At 51.8% G+C, this 17430-nt stretch overlaps 1 protein-coding gene across 5 annotated transcripts in view; it reads left to right on the plus strand.

The window, feature by feature from the left end:
* SHROOM3 (shroom family member 3) overlaps positions 1-17430 on the plus strand; it is a 186453-nt gene that overhangs the window by 142241 nt on the left and 26782 nt on the right. For all 5 annotated transcript variants that reach the window (XM_059385439.1, XM_059385407.1, XM_059385415.1 and 2 more), the window contains exons 3-4: positions 6743-6874; positions 13036-16219. In XM_059385439.1, coding sequence (XP_059241422.1) covers positions 6816-6874; positions 13036-16219 — 3243 coding nt within the window. In that variant the 5' untranslated portion in view covers positions 6743-6815. The remainder of the gene's footprint in view (positions 1-6742; positions 6875-13035; positions 16220-17430) is intronic.

The raw sequence follows: 17430 nt of genomic DNA on the forward strand, positions 1-17430 counted from the left end.
AATACCGTGCTTTTTAATAGGTAATACTTGGGCATGGTACACAATTCAAAACTTACCGAAGGAAGTACAGCAAAAAATAAGTTTTCCTCCACAGAGGCAGTCACTGTTTCTAGTTTCCCAAGCGTCACTCCAGAATATTCTTTACACTATTAAACGTATAAGGGGTTACGTCTGTTGTCTCCTTCCCTGCTGCAGCGTACTGTGCTCACGGCGCCATAGCTCACCGTCATCATCTAACCACGTCATTCGGAGATCTTCCCGCGCCGGCAGGTACAGAGCTACTCCATTCTTCTCATGGCCACAAGAGTGTTCTCTTCTATGGTTGTACTACAAGTGATTTAACAAGTCTGCTACTGATGAGCATTTAGCTTGTTTTTCCATCTTTTGATAGATATGTTACTTAAGATTTTTTCCTAGATGTCGCCAAACCGTTCTTTCTTCAGGGAGCGCGGAGGTGTGTCTCCGCCCGCGAGGTGGGAGCCTTGGTGGGCGAGATTTCGGTCTTCTTTTTCGTTGTTCTTTTCCCTCATTACATCACTTAACTGTCCATGCGCAAGAATCTTATAAAGACAAGACGTATCTCTGAAGCCTTCTCCCAACATATGTGTTTGATTTGTCTTTTTGGACCTTTTGATTGTTTCAAGATCTCTCTGTTCTTAATATTTTAGTCTGTTGAGAAGATCGACACCCCACCCCAGGGCAGGTTCTCAACAACTCTGGAGTTCTCGAGAACTCTCCCAAGTTCTAGAGGAAGAAGCTCCCCAAGTTGGGTTTCCTGTTTTGGCATTTCAAGTCTCGGACACTTATTTTATCTTTACTGTAGGAATTATTTGTTTGTGACTTATTATTTACTGTAGGGATGACTTCATTTGGTCTGCCTACCTGGAGGTCAGCTCCTGTCTTAGTCATTAATTCTTGGAAATCTCTCGTATCAGGTTTGAACTCTTCTAGTCCTCACTGTTGTGCTCCTTGAGCCCCGACCCGCCACACCAGCCCCTCACTTTCCCCTCCTTTGACACCATCACGAGGTAGGGGACATTGGGTCTGACGTCTCTCCGGCTTCCTCCCACCCCGCTCCCTTCCATACATAAGAGCGTCACATCTTCCCTCCTCCTGTCTTATTTCAGTAAGAAGTGGCTCTACTCCCACATACATAAGGTTCTGCCCCCACGTCGCTCTGGACTGCCATCCGTTCCTGCTTCCTTGTGAGTCTTGAGGACTGTCCTCCTCTTTGCCCTGGGTCCTGGAGCTCCCGGTCCGACGTACCCTTGCTCGTGCTTCTCCTTGTTTTAAAACAAAGCATCAGGAACAAAACCTTTCCTTCCCTGATCTCTAGGCTTTCCGCCACCACCCTCTCTCTCTCCTTTAGGGCCCAGTGTATGAAGGAATTACCGGCCCGCGCTCTTTGTTTTCTCTTCCTCGCCCTCTTACTCCCGGTCCGGCGTCTGCCCCCTGCAGTTCCCCAGCAAAGACTTACTGGCGTCAAATCCACTGCGCGTCGCGCATCGCCCTCACCACACTGCCTTCTCCGGAACAGCTGGGATGGTTGGCAATTCCTCCTTCATAATTATTGTCTCCATGAGGAACCTGTGAAGTTCCTGCACTCTCCCAGTTTTTCTCCCAACTTTTCTGGAAGCTTTTTCTTGGGCTTCTCTCTTGGCTTCCTCTCCCCTACATCGTAGTGGTTCTCAAAGGTCCGTCCTGTAACCACTCCCTGTCTCCCTACACGTTCTCCCCAGGCAGCTTGCCTTTTCTCCAAGGCCAAGTGTCTTAGACTCCTGACTTCTAAGTGCAGCCCAGACTTCCGTCCTCTAGACGCTCCTGCCCGCCATGTCCTTCCATCGAAGACCCGCGTCTCCTCACATCTGCATGCCCCCGAGAAGGCCGCCTACCTTCCCACTGGTTCCCCGCTCCCTCTCTCCGTCCCTACCCTCCATCCAATGGTTCTCTGGGAAAGTCACTTCCATCACCATGCTGGCCTCGGCTCTCCTCTCTTCTACACCACCTACGTTCAAATACTTGCTGGCTGGACATTCCCTTTAGGCTCACCGCCCGAGTGCCAGGCCCTCATCACCTCTTACCCTGGCCAGCAGAAGAGCCTCCAGTCTCCTCTCTCTCGAATCATTCTCCTTGTTATTGACGATAGCTTACTGAGACCCATATTTAAGCATGCCCCTCTCCGGCTAAGGTTATTTGGTGGCTTCCAAATCCACAGGATACTGTCCAAACCCTTCAAAGAGGTCTCTAATGAGGTCTACCTTCCTATTTCTTCACCTTTACCTACCGCTCTTCCCTTGCCCATCTCCTTCCCAGGTCCTCTGAGTTGTGCTTGCACGTTTCCGTGCATTTGTCACGCTATGTCTTCTAGCTGGATGGCCTTCCCTTCTCTCGCCCATACTCTTCCATCTGGAAAATCTTTCATGATGTAGGTAAAAGTGCAGCTTTCTTGACCTTAACCCTTAGTGAGTCCCTCCTCTGTGTTCACCAAGCATCTCGTACAGGTCTCTGTTATGGAACCCTCTCACCACAGTGAACTCGGTCCTCGATATTGTGAATTATTTGGGTCTAGTGGCACCTTGTTCTTTGTATCCCCAGTGCCAGCATAGTGACTAGGATATAGAAAGTCTCCCTTTCTATGGGAGATGGATGTCCCCTGAGTGAATGGTGAAGAAACCATGGAGGCATCTGGATAGATGACAATTTTTTAAAAAGCTTTGCTATTGTGTTCAAAGCACAAAGAATAATTTTCTTCACTTCAAACAGCTCCACATGTCTTTGTTGCTCTATGCAGAGCCTCTTGGACACCTGGGAGTCTGATTCACAGCTTCTGCAAGGTGTCCGATCCTTCCTGAAGTGGTGTACCAACTGACACATGCAGTCTGGGCAGCTGTACTGTGCTTCTGGACACCTCCCCTCCTCTTTCCTGGGAGGTTTCAGACTAGAGCTTCTTTGGAACCCTGAAATGATCAGTAAACAGTAGCTCACATCTCATCTCCTTGACCAGAATAGGGATCTTCTGTGGCATCTGTGGACTTCACTGGGGTCTGTCCATTCCTCTTAGGTAGGAAAGATTTGTCAGCAGCCAGCCTTTGTAGGCAGGCACGGTCAGAGAGAGCTGGCGGATGAAGCTGCCGGAGAGCCCACTCCCAGCATCACCACACTCAGGCCAAGTTCACTTTTCAAGTATACCCACTGGCTTCTCACAGCCCATCCCTAGTCAGAGGGCTAGCGGGCATCTTACTCTGAGAGGGGTCCTGCCACTGAGGTAACCAGAACACAAAATGTTCTGTCATAGGAAGATGACAGTTGTTTTTTCCTTCTTATGCATTTTGAACCCATTTGGATCATTTGGACCCGTAGTATGAAGTGTCTCTAGATGCCTCACGCAAAAGCAACTTTATATGTTTTCACGAAGTTCTGTCTGGTTATTCAGCAGCGTCTCCTGAGTATCTGAAGTCCTAACTGGGTTTGAATCCTGGCCATGGGATTTAGGGCTGTGTGATTTGTGCCAGCCTCTGAGGGGCTTGGGGCACCAGAAAGAATGTCTAATCCCGGGATGGAACTGGAAGATAAAGTAGGAATCTAAGTCAGTGAGGAACTGGGGTTCAAGGGAGGTGGCCTGGCTTCAAGGAATTAGCTGAGGAACCTAGTTTCTGGGAGGCTGCGTGTCGAAGGTCAGAGCGAGGCTAGAGGCAAGAATGCCAAGCCGTGGACACTGAGCCATTAACCGGGGGCTCCCTGGTGGCCTTTCTGAGAACAGGACAGGTTCAGCTTTGGGCCAATACCGAACCCAGAGGCATGGGTTACTTGGGACATGTTATGGGGATTAGAGAAGTATGGGGACAAGGAGCTAGACAAATCGTAATATTCTGCCTTTCACTCTTGGTCTCCTGTGTTTGCATTTTATCTCATCTCTTTAGCCCAAGGCTGTGCTACTACTTTCTTTCTTTCCTAGCTTCCAGGTGGGCAAGGTCTAGTCCATTTTGGCCTGTGTTTACCTCTCTGACTAGAGGTCATAGCCACTGCCCTGGCAGGTCCTGGCCGTACCAATGTGACCAGGGTCCTTCATGCTGTGAGCGCAGCAACCCCACAGTAACCCCAATTATCTGCTCTCAGAACTTGACTGGGGAGCTCAGAGGTGGGTGACTCGGTGTCATCCATAGTTGCTGCCCTTTCTGCTCACCTGTGCCGCCCACTCCCAGCTTCTCTCTCCCCTTTCCTGTCCCGCATGGTAGGTCTCTCTGGCGGGCTTGCCTCCCTACCCTCTAGGCTTCACCAATTCCTTAATAATGAATGACTGATGAGAATCATACTTAACATTTATTGAGCTCTACTATGGGCTGGGTAATTAGCTCATTTTTAATCTTACAAAAACCCTACAAATAGGTTCTGTGATAATCTGCCTTTTTCAGATGAGGAAGTTCAGAATGGTGAAGAAACTTAATGCTAGTTTTTAGCTTTTGGATTTTAGGTATCAGCAATAGAATCCAGGTTTGTCTGAGAGCAGAGCTGATAAACTTTAGCTACATTTTGGCTCTCTGTATCCCTAGCATTTTATAAAGAGATATTTCAGTTTTTCTCATTTTTCTTGGCCTCTAGCAACACAGGCATTAGTCTCTGACTACAGCTTCCTTCATTTCAAGAAGCAGTTACTGACAGTTAAAAATCTTGTGAGTCCGTATCATCCCTTGCTTTACACAGATTATTTTCCCATCACCCCAGCTTCTCTTCAGAAAAAATACACATATTTGGGGAAATGATTCTCTCTCTTGGCAAGTCTTCCATACTCTCTTACAGATTTTTTAAGTTGCTTCAGATTAAAATGAGGTTAATACAACCTCTTTGATTAATGTCTATCTTTTACAAAGATAAAGCCTTAGGGAGGAGAAGTAACTTACACAGGGTCATAGAGCAAGTTAGTAAAGTCAGGGTGAGAACCCATGTCTGACACATGGGCTAGTATTATTCTGAAATACTTAACACTTGAAATTTTACTGTTATCAGGGGAATTTATGTAACATAAGCTAATAAATTTTTTTCATGGAAAAGAAATCGGTGGGTGTACTTACAGTTTACCAGGGGTGTATCAAAGTGTTAATCCCATACATGTGTTAATAAACTGTAGAGATTTCCCCTAGTCTTAGAGTTCAGAAGTTTTCAGCATGAAATTCCTAATAGCTCACCTCACTTTTTTTTGCCAGAAATAAGGCACAGTCACTCTCTCCAGACTCAGACCTTCTATAGTAGTGGAATCCTTCTCACCAAATTTATTCTTCAGCAGGGCCGTTGGAGGACACCCACTTTTCCCCTTTGGCTTTGTCAACGCTTTGTGTTAAAAGGGCAGGATATTTAAAAGTTGAAGTCACTGACTTGCAAAATGAAAAACGATTTTCAAAAGCATGTTGCTGTTTATACCGCCTCACTGAGAGCAGTGTTAACACTGAGGTAGCTGCTCAGTGTTTTAAATTAAAAGAATGTTAATTTACCCAGCATCGGGATATGACAGAGGACTTCAAAATCCCCAGAAAGCTTTTTCTATGTATATCCACACCCAGTCTCTTGGGAGGTGGGAAGGAATTACTGTTCCCATTTTTATATATAGATAAACAGAGGCAACTGTGGCATAAAATGTCACCCTGTAGGGAATCTAGGTGAAGGATAGGTGGGAATTTCCCCCAGTTTTACTGGGATCTGATTGTGAAAGAATGATGTGTAAGTTTCAGCTGTACAATATGTAGATCTGTTACATTTATAACGGGCGCCATGATTCCCTCCAAAGTATGAGGACCACGCCCTCCTGTCACATGGTTATTCTTTTTTGTGGCAAGAACACGTGAGATCTACTCTCTTCGCCACACTCCGGCGTATGACCCAGTATCATTAGTCGTGATCCCATGCTGTCCATGGGACCCCCATCTTATAACTCTTGTAACTTGAAGTTTGGAGTCTTTGACCAAATCTCCCACTGCCCAGCCCCTCTTCACCAACACCATAGTCTGTCATTCTGAGTTTGTCTTCTTTATTTTAGATCCCACACAGAAGTGAGATCATAGGATATTTATCTTTCCCTGTCTGCCTAAGTCACTTAGCATTATACCCTCAGGGTCCATCTCCAAGTGGTTGCAAATGGCAGGATCTCCTTTTTTGTCGTGGCTGAATAATAGTCCTGTGTGTGTGTGTGTGTGTGTGTGTGTGCACGCGCGCGTGCGCACACCACATCTTCTTTGTCCATTCATCAGCTGATAGACATTTAGGTTCTTTCCAGATCTTGGCTCTTGTGAGTAATGCTGCAGTGAATATGGGAGAGCAGATATATCTACCAGAGCCCGATTCAGTTTCTTTGGATATATATACCCAGTAGTGGGGTTGCTGGATCATATGGTAGTTCTATTTTTAATTTTTTAAAGGAACTTTCATACGGTTTCTGTAGTGACTGTACCAGTTTGCATTCACACCAAGAGCATACTAGGGTTTATGTAGGAATTCTTTATACTAAGTTTGCAACATTTTTAGGGAAGTTTGAAATGATGTCAAATGAAAATAAAAACATTAATAAAGCAGAGAATAGCAATGGTTAGTAAAAGAAATAAGCAGTAAGATCTGCTTCCCAATATTTATTTAATTATTTTTGATCTCTGAGGATACAGCCGTCTCTGCTTTTAAGTCTATAAATCCCATCAGTGAAGAAACTGTCTGAGAATGCTCCAATATTGAGAGAGGTCCCTTTCCCGTTTCTCCGCAGGCGCAGTGACCCTGCAGGCCGACCTCACTCTTGGCATTTAACCAAATTTGGCGAGAACCAACCAGATGCCAGCATGATGCAGATAACTCGGGGCACGATCGGCACTCCTTGGCCCCAGAGATACCATTCCAGGTAAGTGGCCCCAGCTGGGACTTGGGGCTTTTCTTCTTTCTGAGATCTTGTTCCCAAAAAAGGACACTTGCTTCTGTTTCGAGAATGTTTTCTTAGACTCACCTCGAGTCCTAAGCCTCTCTACCCGCCTCCTTCCTCATCCTCTTAAAACTCCTACTGTATACCAGTATCTTCATATCCTGCGCTAGACCGACACAGACTCTTGTCTGAGTCAAGTTCAGGGTCTGCCCATTCTCAGACGTTTCTCAGTTACACAGGGGAACACTGCTAGAAAAGCTGACAAGTTTTTCCCCTCGGGGCTTACTGTCCTTCTGGGCAGCTATGTATCTGCTTTTTATTGGATGATCTTATTTGCGTATTTGAACTTGCCCCTCGCTTTTACCCTTCTGCTAGGCCGGTCCTCCAACTTAGCTCCAACCCCAAATTCACACATGTGGGCCTTCCAAGTGTGCACATTGTCATGTGGCAGGACACGCCTCCATCGACACCTGTAAAACAGACCCCATCGTGTTAACCCCATTGTACAGAACAGGAAATCGAAGCTCGGAGAGACTAATTTGTCCAAGGTCACACAACCGATCAGGACCTGAGTCCAGACTCAGGTCCAAGTCAGGGGTCAGAGCCATGGCATGTAACTACTAGTTATACTTCCTCTGTTTCCCTAACCATTTCATCAGTCAAGGTTCAGTCAAAAAAGGCAAGGCCGCCGCCAGTGTCCTGGGAAAAGGGACTGACAGTCATAATCAGACCTGACAGCGCTGAGTGGCACTAGGGAGACGGAAGCCAAACTTGGCCACCAGACATATGAAAGTACTCAGTCAGGACCCCCTAAGTTTACTACAAATTCAGAATCTATGCGAGTTAGAATCCACTTTCTGATGCGAGGCAGTTAGACTGTGTCGCTTCGGGTTTTTTGGAAGTCCTTATAGAAAGGTGATGGATAAAAATATATGTTTATAAAAAATAAAAAATTAAAAAAAAAAAAAAAAAAGAAAGGTGATGGCAGGAAGTGCAGGGCCAAGGGTTGTGGGTCCTGCATGCAAATGAGAAGCAAGTGCTGATGGGTCAGGTGGGGCAGGACTTCTGGAAGGATTACTTAACTAACTGATGGTGCCTCCACATCTGGCCAGGCCAGGATTCAGAACCCTGAACACTCACGTCCGGTCAAATCAAGGGCCAATTCCTAGACTTGTCTCTGATGGACGTGGCTCCCGACACATCGGGATGGGCTTCAGGCCACCGCCAAGAATTTCCTGGTGACCCTCCGTGTTCCAGACACCCCTCTCCCTTGCCCATATCCCTTCTAAGAACCCTGAAAGGATGTATTCTCACCATCTGAGCTCAGAGAACAGCAACCCCCAGCTGGGCACCCCTGCACCCAGGCACAGCGCTTTTGCTCTCTGGGCCTTGGGATGATGAGATGTAGAGGGCCTCATGGTGCGAAGGGAAGAAAGCACAGTGAGAAGGTGCTTGGGCTTGGATCCCAACTGCACCACCTGCTAGCTGAGCTTGATCAAGTCATTTCTCCTCTTGATCTAGTTTCTCTTGCCTGTAGGATGAAATTAACAGAATGTATCCCATTGGGTCGTAGTGAGGATTAAGCAAAACACGTAACACGTTCAGTGCGGTTCCTGGAACATGATAAGCACTCAGTAATTCCCACAATTCCAATAATGGGGCTGAAGACTTACAGAGGCACGGTGAAACCTGAAAGTAAATTCCAAGGCTAATGGAATAAACCAGCATGCCCAGAAAATGCCATTGTGCATTCGCAGACCTAAAGAGTGGGACCCTGTAGACCCTCCCAACGCCTCGCCTTCCCGGGAGGCCCCAAATCTGGCCATACTGTAACCCGAAACACACGGGCAGAGTTAGGACGACTGCAGTCGGTGCTCAGAAAAGCTGGCTACGGTGTGAGCTCCGAGAGAGTTGGGCCCCGGAAGTGTGGGGCTCTGAAGGCTGCGTGTCTGCACCTCCCGTGTCCTCCTCCCCGTCCCAACCTCCACGGGGCTTTAGGCAGCAGGGTCTATCACTGTGCCTTCTAATGCAAGCTTCGGGACAGATCCCCCGACCGTCTGCACAAAGGAGTGTGGGGCACGAGGACAGAGGTGAGCTCGCATTACCCACCGCGCTACAGACCTGGGGATTCTCTTCTGCAGCACAGGTCACGCTGCAGTCTGTTCGGGCCACAGCTCTGGCGTGCGGTGCTGGCAGACGCTTCACCCCAATCTGTGCTCTGCTCAGAGGGCCTGGCATTGGCGGCTGTCGGTGGAGATGCACTCCAGGCGCCTTTCCAAGGAGTACAGTGACATCCAGTGGTCTGGTGTGCCAAACCAGCTGGGTGGCATCTGTCGGACGGCCGTCCTTTAGCTCTAGAAGCACCATCTCCGCTCCGAGCTTACGGATCTGTTTCTCATTGAGAAGCAGGAGCGTCAGAGAGCTTAGGGGAGAGGGAAGCACCAGACAAGGGATTTTAACCGCCTGCAAGCTGGTTTAGGTCTGGATTTCACTGAACCTGTATTTCAGCGGCTTGCTGTCAGACCTGGCTCACGGTCTCTCCGCCGTCCTGCAGAACTCTCACACAGTGGTCCTCGGTGTTAAAGTCCTTCAGACGAAATCTGGAAAAGCTAAGTAATCCAGGCCCCTCCAGGGAGGCTGAAATAACAGTATCAAAATGCTGAAGACTCAGTACTACCTCTCGGGTGATTTCTGGCTCCTGGGGGTATAATACTGAACAAGACATAAAAAGCCCCCACCCTGTAATATTTGCTGACCTCGGTCTGTTCCACACATTAATCATCCACTAGATGCTTCTTGGAAAAAGTTCCTGGGACCAAATTAACTTAGAAAACACTATTTTCCTTTTGAAACATCATATGAACAATAGTTTATTAAAGACTTAGAAGTCTTATAGCAAATAGAATTAATTCATTTAGCCCGGCATTTTCCAAACACCGGATCATCTCAGCAATTCACGTTCTAGGAGTGCACTTTAGAAAACGTTTTCATACACTTGTTTGTGCTCTTTGCTGAGTTTTAAGTATTTAGAAAATACACATAAACACACAAAAGAAAGAGTAATATTACAAGAATTATAAGTAATATTATAAAGAATTCGTGGATCGACCACAGAAGCAACAGCCTGTCGTATTTGCTTCAGCTCTTAAGCGTTACAGACACAACTGAAGTCTCTCATATAATGAAAGGGACGGCGAGTGATGGCAGTGGTGGTGAGTGCTGTGGAGGCAAGAAGCAGAGTAACAGGGGCAAGCATGGTGGGGGGCTCTTTAGAAGCTCCTTCATTCCAGGAAGTCTTCTCTCAAGGAGAGACTTCAGCAAAGTAGAAGTGAGCTGGGTAAAGAGCATACCGTGTGGTGGCAACAGGGCATGCAAAGGCCCTGAGACACTGGAAAATCTTTCATGGGTTTGTCACAGGAAGGAGGCCCTTACACTGGAGGGCAGTGAGCTAGAGGAGACCAGGAGAAGTGAGCCTGGGGGCTGGCCAGACCACGATCAGGAGCCCGTCACACTTTCCTTGATAGTAAGGCCATCTCTGTGTGGGCTGGGATCGTCGCAGGGACCGAAGACCACATCCCAAGTTCTTCTTCCTCACTCATTCCAAGTGCCATCTTGGAAACAGGAGCGGCAAAGATAATCAAAATGGCGACTTCCAGGAAGTGGTGCGAGAATTCACCCCACTCAGTCCTACTCCTCACTCAGGTCAGGAGCGGGGATCCCAGGGGACTGAGCCCCCCCCCCCTCCGAGTACCATCCTCCCATGGTACGTTCCACTGAAGGTCGGTGGGTTAGTTTTCCTTTAGCCACAGGATGGAACCTGCGGAACCCTTGTTCTGCCCAAAGACGTTACACCAGTGAGTTCGTGTTTCTAGAATCATCTACCTTTGGGGATGTTAGTGATAACACTTCTTCCCACTCAGTAGTGAGTTTCAGTTACTCTGTCTGTTTGCTTTGACTTTTTCTGTCCCTAAGTAGATTTGACTTATCCTTTCCAGTGAATGATTCGGCTCAAATTCTCAGCCGCTGGGAGGGGGTTAAGGAGTGCCTACCGCCGGCATGGAACTGGCGAGCGGAACAGCCGTGATGGGATACACAGCTTCCATTTCCACTGGAAGCATCTGAGTCTCCTGTTAGAGGAGATAATAAGAAGTGTAAGTGGGTCGTACAAGGTTATCCTCACTGAGCTGTCATGGGCGTTTTTAACACAGTCTCTTCGTTTGAAGGGGGACTGGGAAGGGCAGGGAAGGGGGTAGAATCTGGCAGTGACATATGCCACACCACTGAGTGCCAGGACTGCTGTGTCCAAGCTGGCTGCTCCTTCCTTTCTCCTTTGAATTTATACCTGTCCCTCCCGAAGCAGGATGCGCCATTCAGTAAATAGACGTCGTCTAAAAAAAGAAGAATTACATTCTTGAGGTGCAATGCTGACAGTGTAGGCTTCCTTGAATTCCAGTGCCAGTTTTGAGGTAGAATATGGTCCTTCCAGTCTCCTGTCATAGACCCTGGATTTGCGCCAACCATAAATCATTATCCTATACTTAGACAATAAGGTACCATATAAACTTAAATAAGGTCTAGAAATATAATAACAGCCATGTGAGTTTTAATAGTGTCTAAATGCGTTTTCATTTAAAATACGAAAACTTAGGCATCTGGGTGGCTCAGTGGGTTAATAAGCCTCTGCCGTTGGCTCAGGTCATGATCCCAGGGTCCTGGGATTGAGCCCCGCATCGGGCTCTCTGCTCAGTAGGGAGCCTGCTTCCTCCTCTCTCTCTACCTGCCTCTCTGCCTACTTGTAATCTCTGTCAAATAAATTAAACATATATATATTTAAAATAAAATAAAATACTCCTTTAAAAAATAAAAATACAAAAACTTAGCAAAAAGTTTTAGTGTTTACCCTTTTGTAGAGAATGCTGAGTCACAAACCTTTGAACAGTTTTGAGATTGTTTGATTTTGAACCATTTGTTCCTTTCTATACGCCCTCACTCACCCCACATGCTGGGTGAAATATGTTTTAACGTTTGTAATTGAAGGTAATTATAAGTAATTTTGTTTTGAGGCAACTCTCTGGGGTATGTCGTGTCAAGATAGTCATTCCCCTTCCCCTAGCAGGCTCTGAAAATCACATAGAGGACTTTGTAAGGAGAAGGTCTTACCTTTCTAAGTGTTTGTTTGTTTTTTAAGATTTATTTATTTGACAGAGATCACAAGTAGGCAGAGAGAGAGAGAGAGGGAGAGAGAGAGGAGGAAGCAGACTCCCCGCTGAGCAGCGAGCCGATGTGGGGATGGACCCCAGGACCCTGGGATCATGACCTGAGCCGAAGGCAGAGGCTTTAACCCACTGGGCCACCTGGGTGTTTTTTTTTTTTTTTTTTTTTTTTTAAGATTTTATTTATTTATTTGTCAAAGTGGTTGAAGGAGGCTTTGCTCAGGCTTTGGGAAGTCATCCAAAGGTGACGGGACTCCTATAATTAAGACTTTCTTATAAAGCTTCCCCCTCCTGTCAGCCTTCTCGGACCTTGTCATTTCTCTGAATTTCTCTCATTCAGCTTTGTGTTTAGCTTTCTCACTGTAAACAAATTGTCTCTAGTAGTTGAGATTCCAGGAAGATTGCCAGGTTATAGCTCTTCAATTCCATAAAAAGGAAAGATACTAACTAAAAACATGCACACGTGCGCGCGGTTCACGTGCCTGGTCTCTTACCAAGCTCTTCCCCTTCTTCCCACAAATAGCCCAAGAGACACAAAGCGGCGGCCTCTCCCACTCCGCCGCTTCCTCTCTTCTTTCCTCCCCCACCTCCCATTTCTTGGCACACCGAATGTCACTGGCGGCATGTAGCAAATCACATCAATGTGTTGCCTGTACCCAAAGGCCACGCGACTTCCTCTGTGCCCCCCGCCCCGCCCCTTGCAAGTCGGGGTGATTAATTCGAGACACATAGGTTACAGTGTTGAGCAATTACTCCAAGTGACAACAGGCACGGAGGCCGAGCAAGGCCCAAATATGGCCCTTTTCACCCACCCTTCCAAAACCCAAACATCTTGCCCAAGAGTACATTTATAAGCTGGGTCCTGTGCCTGTGCGCCTCCCAGATGGTAACAGGTCAGCGGTGCTGACTGCTTGTGTCCCTTTCTTCCAGCTCTTCTACCAGTGACCTCTCCAACTTTGACCATGCTTATCTGAGGCCAAGCCCTGACCACTGCAGCTCCCAGGGGAGCATGGAGAGCCTGGAGCCGGGCGGGGGCTACCCACCCTGCCACCTTCTTTCCCCTGCCAAGTCCACTAGCAGCATCGACCAGCTCGGCCACCTCCACAGCAAGAGAGACTCGGCATACAGCTCCTTCTCCACCAGTTCGAGCCTCCTGGAGTACCCGCCTGCTGGCCTCCCAGGCCGGGAGCGGTCGGGCTCCGTGGACGCCACTGCTGCTCGCGGTGCCCTCCTGGAAGGGATGCGGCAGGCGGACATCCGCTATGTCAAGACAGTCTACGACCCCCGGAGGGGGGTGTCGGCTGAGTACGAGGTGAACTCTTCAGCCCTGCTTCTCCAAGGTAGGGAGGCACGGGCATCTGCAGACGGTCGGGGCTGCGATAAATGGCATCACGTTCCCCGGGGCAAGGGAGCGGCCCCCTCTTCCTGGAGCCAGCCATGCCCCAGCGCCCCGGAGACGGCCACTGCCAACCTGCCTCCTAAGGTGGGCGCACCCCTGCCCCCGGCTCGCAGCGACAGTTACGCAGCCTTTCGGCAGCGAGAACGGCCCAGCTCTTGGTCCAGCCTTGATCAGAAGCGGTTCTGCCGGCCCCAGGGAAGCCCCGCGGGCCCCCCGAAGTCCCCCTTCCTGGAGGAGCAGCTGCGTCCCGTGCCAGAGCGGAGTCCGGAGAGCAGCCCCCCCGCGCAGCCCAAGCACAGTTACCCCCCGAAGGCACAGCCCGGCCAGCCTCTGCTGCCCACCGGCGTCTACCCTGTGCCTTCTCCGGAGCCGCACTTCGCCCAGGTACCGAGGCCCTCGGTCAGCAGCGGCGGCTCCCTCTACCCCGCACTGGCCAAGGAGAGCGGGTGCGCGGCTCCTCCCGGGGCCTGCGACAGGATGGCCCCCCTCGACCAGAACGGGAACCACGACGCGTCTAACAGGCCTGGGTTTGCCTTCTACCAGCCTCTAGAACACGATTTCGTGCCCCCGGTAGAGAGGAAACCTGAAACTTCCACCAAGTATGTCCCCTACAAAGCACACTTCCCTTCGGTACCTGAAAACGAGGAGGAGGTCACCCCGGAGAGGCCGGTCACTCCTCTGGGAGGCGACAGCCCGCATCCCGGCGAGAGAAGGAGCGCTCACAGCAGCAAACCGTCTTCTAATTTCCACAGCCTCAGATGCCCTCAGGCCTGGCACGTGGGTGAAGACCAGAGACCTGCCCGGCCCCCAGAGCCCTGGGAGGCTGATCTCCATGAAGACCACAGCGCCAGCCTGCTGCGGGGGCTGGAGAGGGACAGCCTCGGCCCGAGCCCGTCCAGCAGCTTTGGCAGGACCCAGTCAGCCTTTTCCTCTCTCCAGAACATTCCTGAGAGTCTAAGAAGGCAAAGCAGCTTGGAGCTAGGACGGGGAGCCCGGGAGGGCTACCTGGAGGGCTGGTCTACCTCTGTAGTCAACAGCAAGGCAGAAGACTCCGGGAGGAGAGCTGTTCCTGAGCACACGAGCCACCTGGACAGGCCGGTGTCCTACCCAAGGCCCGAGGCCAGACCCAGTGCCGTGGCCTCTTTCCCCGGCGCAGACCCGAGCTGTGAGGACCCGCCCTCCCCGCCCCACCTGCAGCCCGGCGGTCTGGGCAGGCGGCTCAGCTCCGGCGGCACCTGCGCCCCGCAGGGCTCTCAGCACGGGAGAGCCCCCTGCTCGGTGCTCGAGAAGGTTTCCCAGATCGAGCGGCGCGAGCACGGCGGCCCGAGGGTCCCCGGCGCCAGCGGCTCTGGCTACGGCCACAGCAGGACGCTCGCGACTCCGAATTCTCTGGGGCAGGACTTTGAGGAGCCGAAAGGCCGCGTCCGTCCGTCTGACTCCGCCGACCCCACGGGCAACGGGGAGCAGCACTCCAGGCCCCACGAGCCGAAGCCGGGCGAGGCCTCGGGGCAGCCGCAGGGGCAGCCGCGGCGGAGGGGCGCGGAGGGCGGCCGCGGTCCCCGGCCCGCAGGCGGCGAGCCCCCGCGCCGGGACCCCGCCCTGCCCCGCAGCCAGAGCACCTGTCAGCTTCGCAGCGAGGCGGGGAGGGAGCCCGGCTGGCCCGAGCCGAGGCCCGAGGCCGGCAGCCCCGAGTGGCCGGCGCCCGACGCCCCCTTCAGCCGCGCCTACCGGAACAGCATCAAGGACGCGCAGTGCCGGGTCCTGGGGGCCACCTCGTTCCGGCGCCGCGACCTCGAGCTGGGGACCCCCGCCGCGTCGAGACCCTGGCGCCCGCGGCCCGCCTCGGCGCACGTGGGGCTGCGGAGCCCGGAGGCGGCGGCCTCCCCGCACACCCCTCGGGAGCGGCACAGCGTGACCCCGGCCGAGGGCGACCCCGCCCGCCCCGCCGCCCCCGCCGCCCGGAGGGGGCCGCGCCGGCGCCTGACGGCGGAGCAGAAGAAGCGCTCGTACTCGGAGCCCGAGAAGATGAACGAGGTGGGCGTCGCGGAGGAGGCGGCGCCGGCGCGGCTGAGCCCTCGGCGGCCGGGGCTGCGCCTCCCCGAGAGCTCCGTGGCCGACCGGCGCCGCGTGTTCGAGCGCGACGGCAGGGCCTGCTCCGCGCTCTGCCTGTCGGGCCCCGAGCTGAGGCAGTTCCAGCAGAGCGCCCTGGCCGACTACGTGCAGCGCAAGACCGGCCAGCGGCCCCCCTGCGCCGCGGGCTGCGGCCTCCAGGAGCCGGGGCCGCCGCGGGAGCGCACCCAGGGCGCCCACGCGCAGGCCGGCCTCGCCCCGGCCGCCAGCCTCTGCTCGCTGCGGGAGCCCCCGCCGCAGCCCCGCAGGGAGGCCGCCCCCCTGCCGGCCACGGCGCCCGGGGCCGCGGGGGACACCGCGCGGGGCCCCCGAGACCGCAGCGGCTCCTTCGCTGGGGGCCGCCTCCCGGGGGAACGGCGACGCGGGGACCAGGCCCCGAGGGAGCAGCTCGGCGGAGCCAGTCACTGTGGACCGAAGGGCGCCCAGAGGGTGGACAGGACCCCTGGGGAGCCCTTTTTGTGGGGAGCCGCGGCCAAGCGGGCTGGGAAGTCCATGTCCGCGGAGGACCTGCTGGAGCGCTCCGACAGCCTGGCCGTGCCCGTCCACGTGAGATCGCGGTCCTCTCCCACCGCGGACCAGCGCCAGGTACGTGCGGCCTCCGTGGGGGTCCCCGCTCCCCCCACCTCTCCCCGCTTTAACCTTCTGGCCACAGACAAAAGGGTAGCATTTGTTTCCTTGGAGTGATGTCTTTCTCCATGCCCTGATACCCTTAGGGAGATACAGACCCATACATACATAGAGTCGTGAAGATCTCTTGTATAGATCCATGTATCTTACATAGAGACACACGTACATATAGAAGCCCGTGTGTGTACGCGTGTCCACTTCATATCAGGGAGTTACCCGCCTCTCAGTGCAAGAATGCATGGTTAGGAAAATTAGGGATTACCTTTTTTGCTGGTTCGGCTTTTTTACATTCATCGAATAGACATGGCTTCTCAATATTTTTAAGATTTTAGCTTTGCATCCTCTGTTTCCAGCTTTTGCATTTGCAAAACATGAGTTATTGGCTCTAATACTTACTGGCTATGGAACCCCTGGCCGGCAGCTCAGTCTGCTTCACGTTTGTTATCTGACTAACCCTCACAGTCCAGGTCGTCTGTTGCCCACATTAAACCTAGGTCTCCCCGACTCCCATCTGAATTCTTGGAATAACCATTTTGGTGAGATAGGAGAATCACAGACTCAAATTCTCACATAAAAGGATTTTTTTTAAAAAAAGATTTTATTTATTTATTTGACAGAGATCACAAGAAGGCAGAGAGGCAGGCAGAGAGAGAGGAGGAGGAAGCAGGCTCCCCGATGAGCAGAGAGCCCGATGTGGGGCTTGATCCCAGGACCCTGGGATCACCGACCCAAGCCGAAGGCAGAGGCTCTAACCCACTGAGCCACCCAGGCGCCCCACATAAAAGGATTTTCTAATAAAGATTTTGAACTATTCGAAGGTTATGGGGTGCTTTCCGCTGGAGAGTTCAGCAAAGCTAGCAGTAGAACCTGAGCACTGTCAGGACTTGAGTCATTGCCCTAATTCACAGTCCGTCCAGTGCACTGCAGGTCACGGGAGCTGTAAGGTTCCCTGCCCACCTCGGAAGGTATTAGGAATCCACATCCAGGTTAGCGCAGGGACCACACTCCACTGTCACGTCTCCCGTTCTGTGTCCCCCAGCAGAGCAGTCAGTCATTTAGCAAGCATGTGTAGAGCGTGTGCGGTATGAAAAGCCCTGTCCTGCACGGCTGGGGGAACCACAGAAGGACGTAAGGCTCACACCTTTCCGGGGTCCACAACCGAGGGAGGA

This window comes from Mustela nigripes, chromosome 1 (genome assembly GCF_022355385.1).
Source record: "Mustela nigripes isolate SB6536 chromosome 1, MUSNIG.SB6536, whole genome shotgun sequence".
Classification (NCBI taxonomy): domain Eukaryota; kingdom Metazoa; phylum Chordata; class Mammalia; order Carnivora; family Mustelidae; genus Mustela; species Mustela nigripes.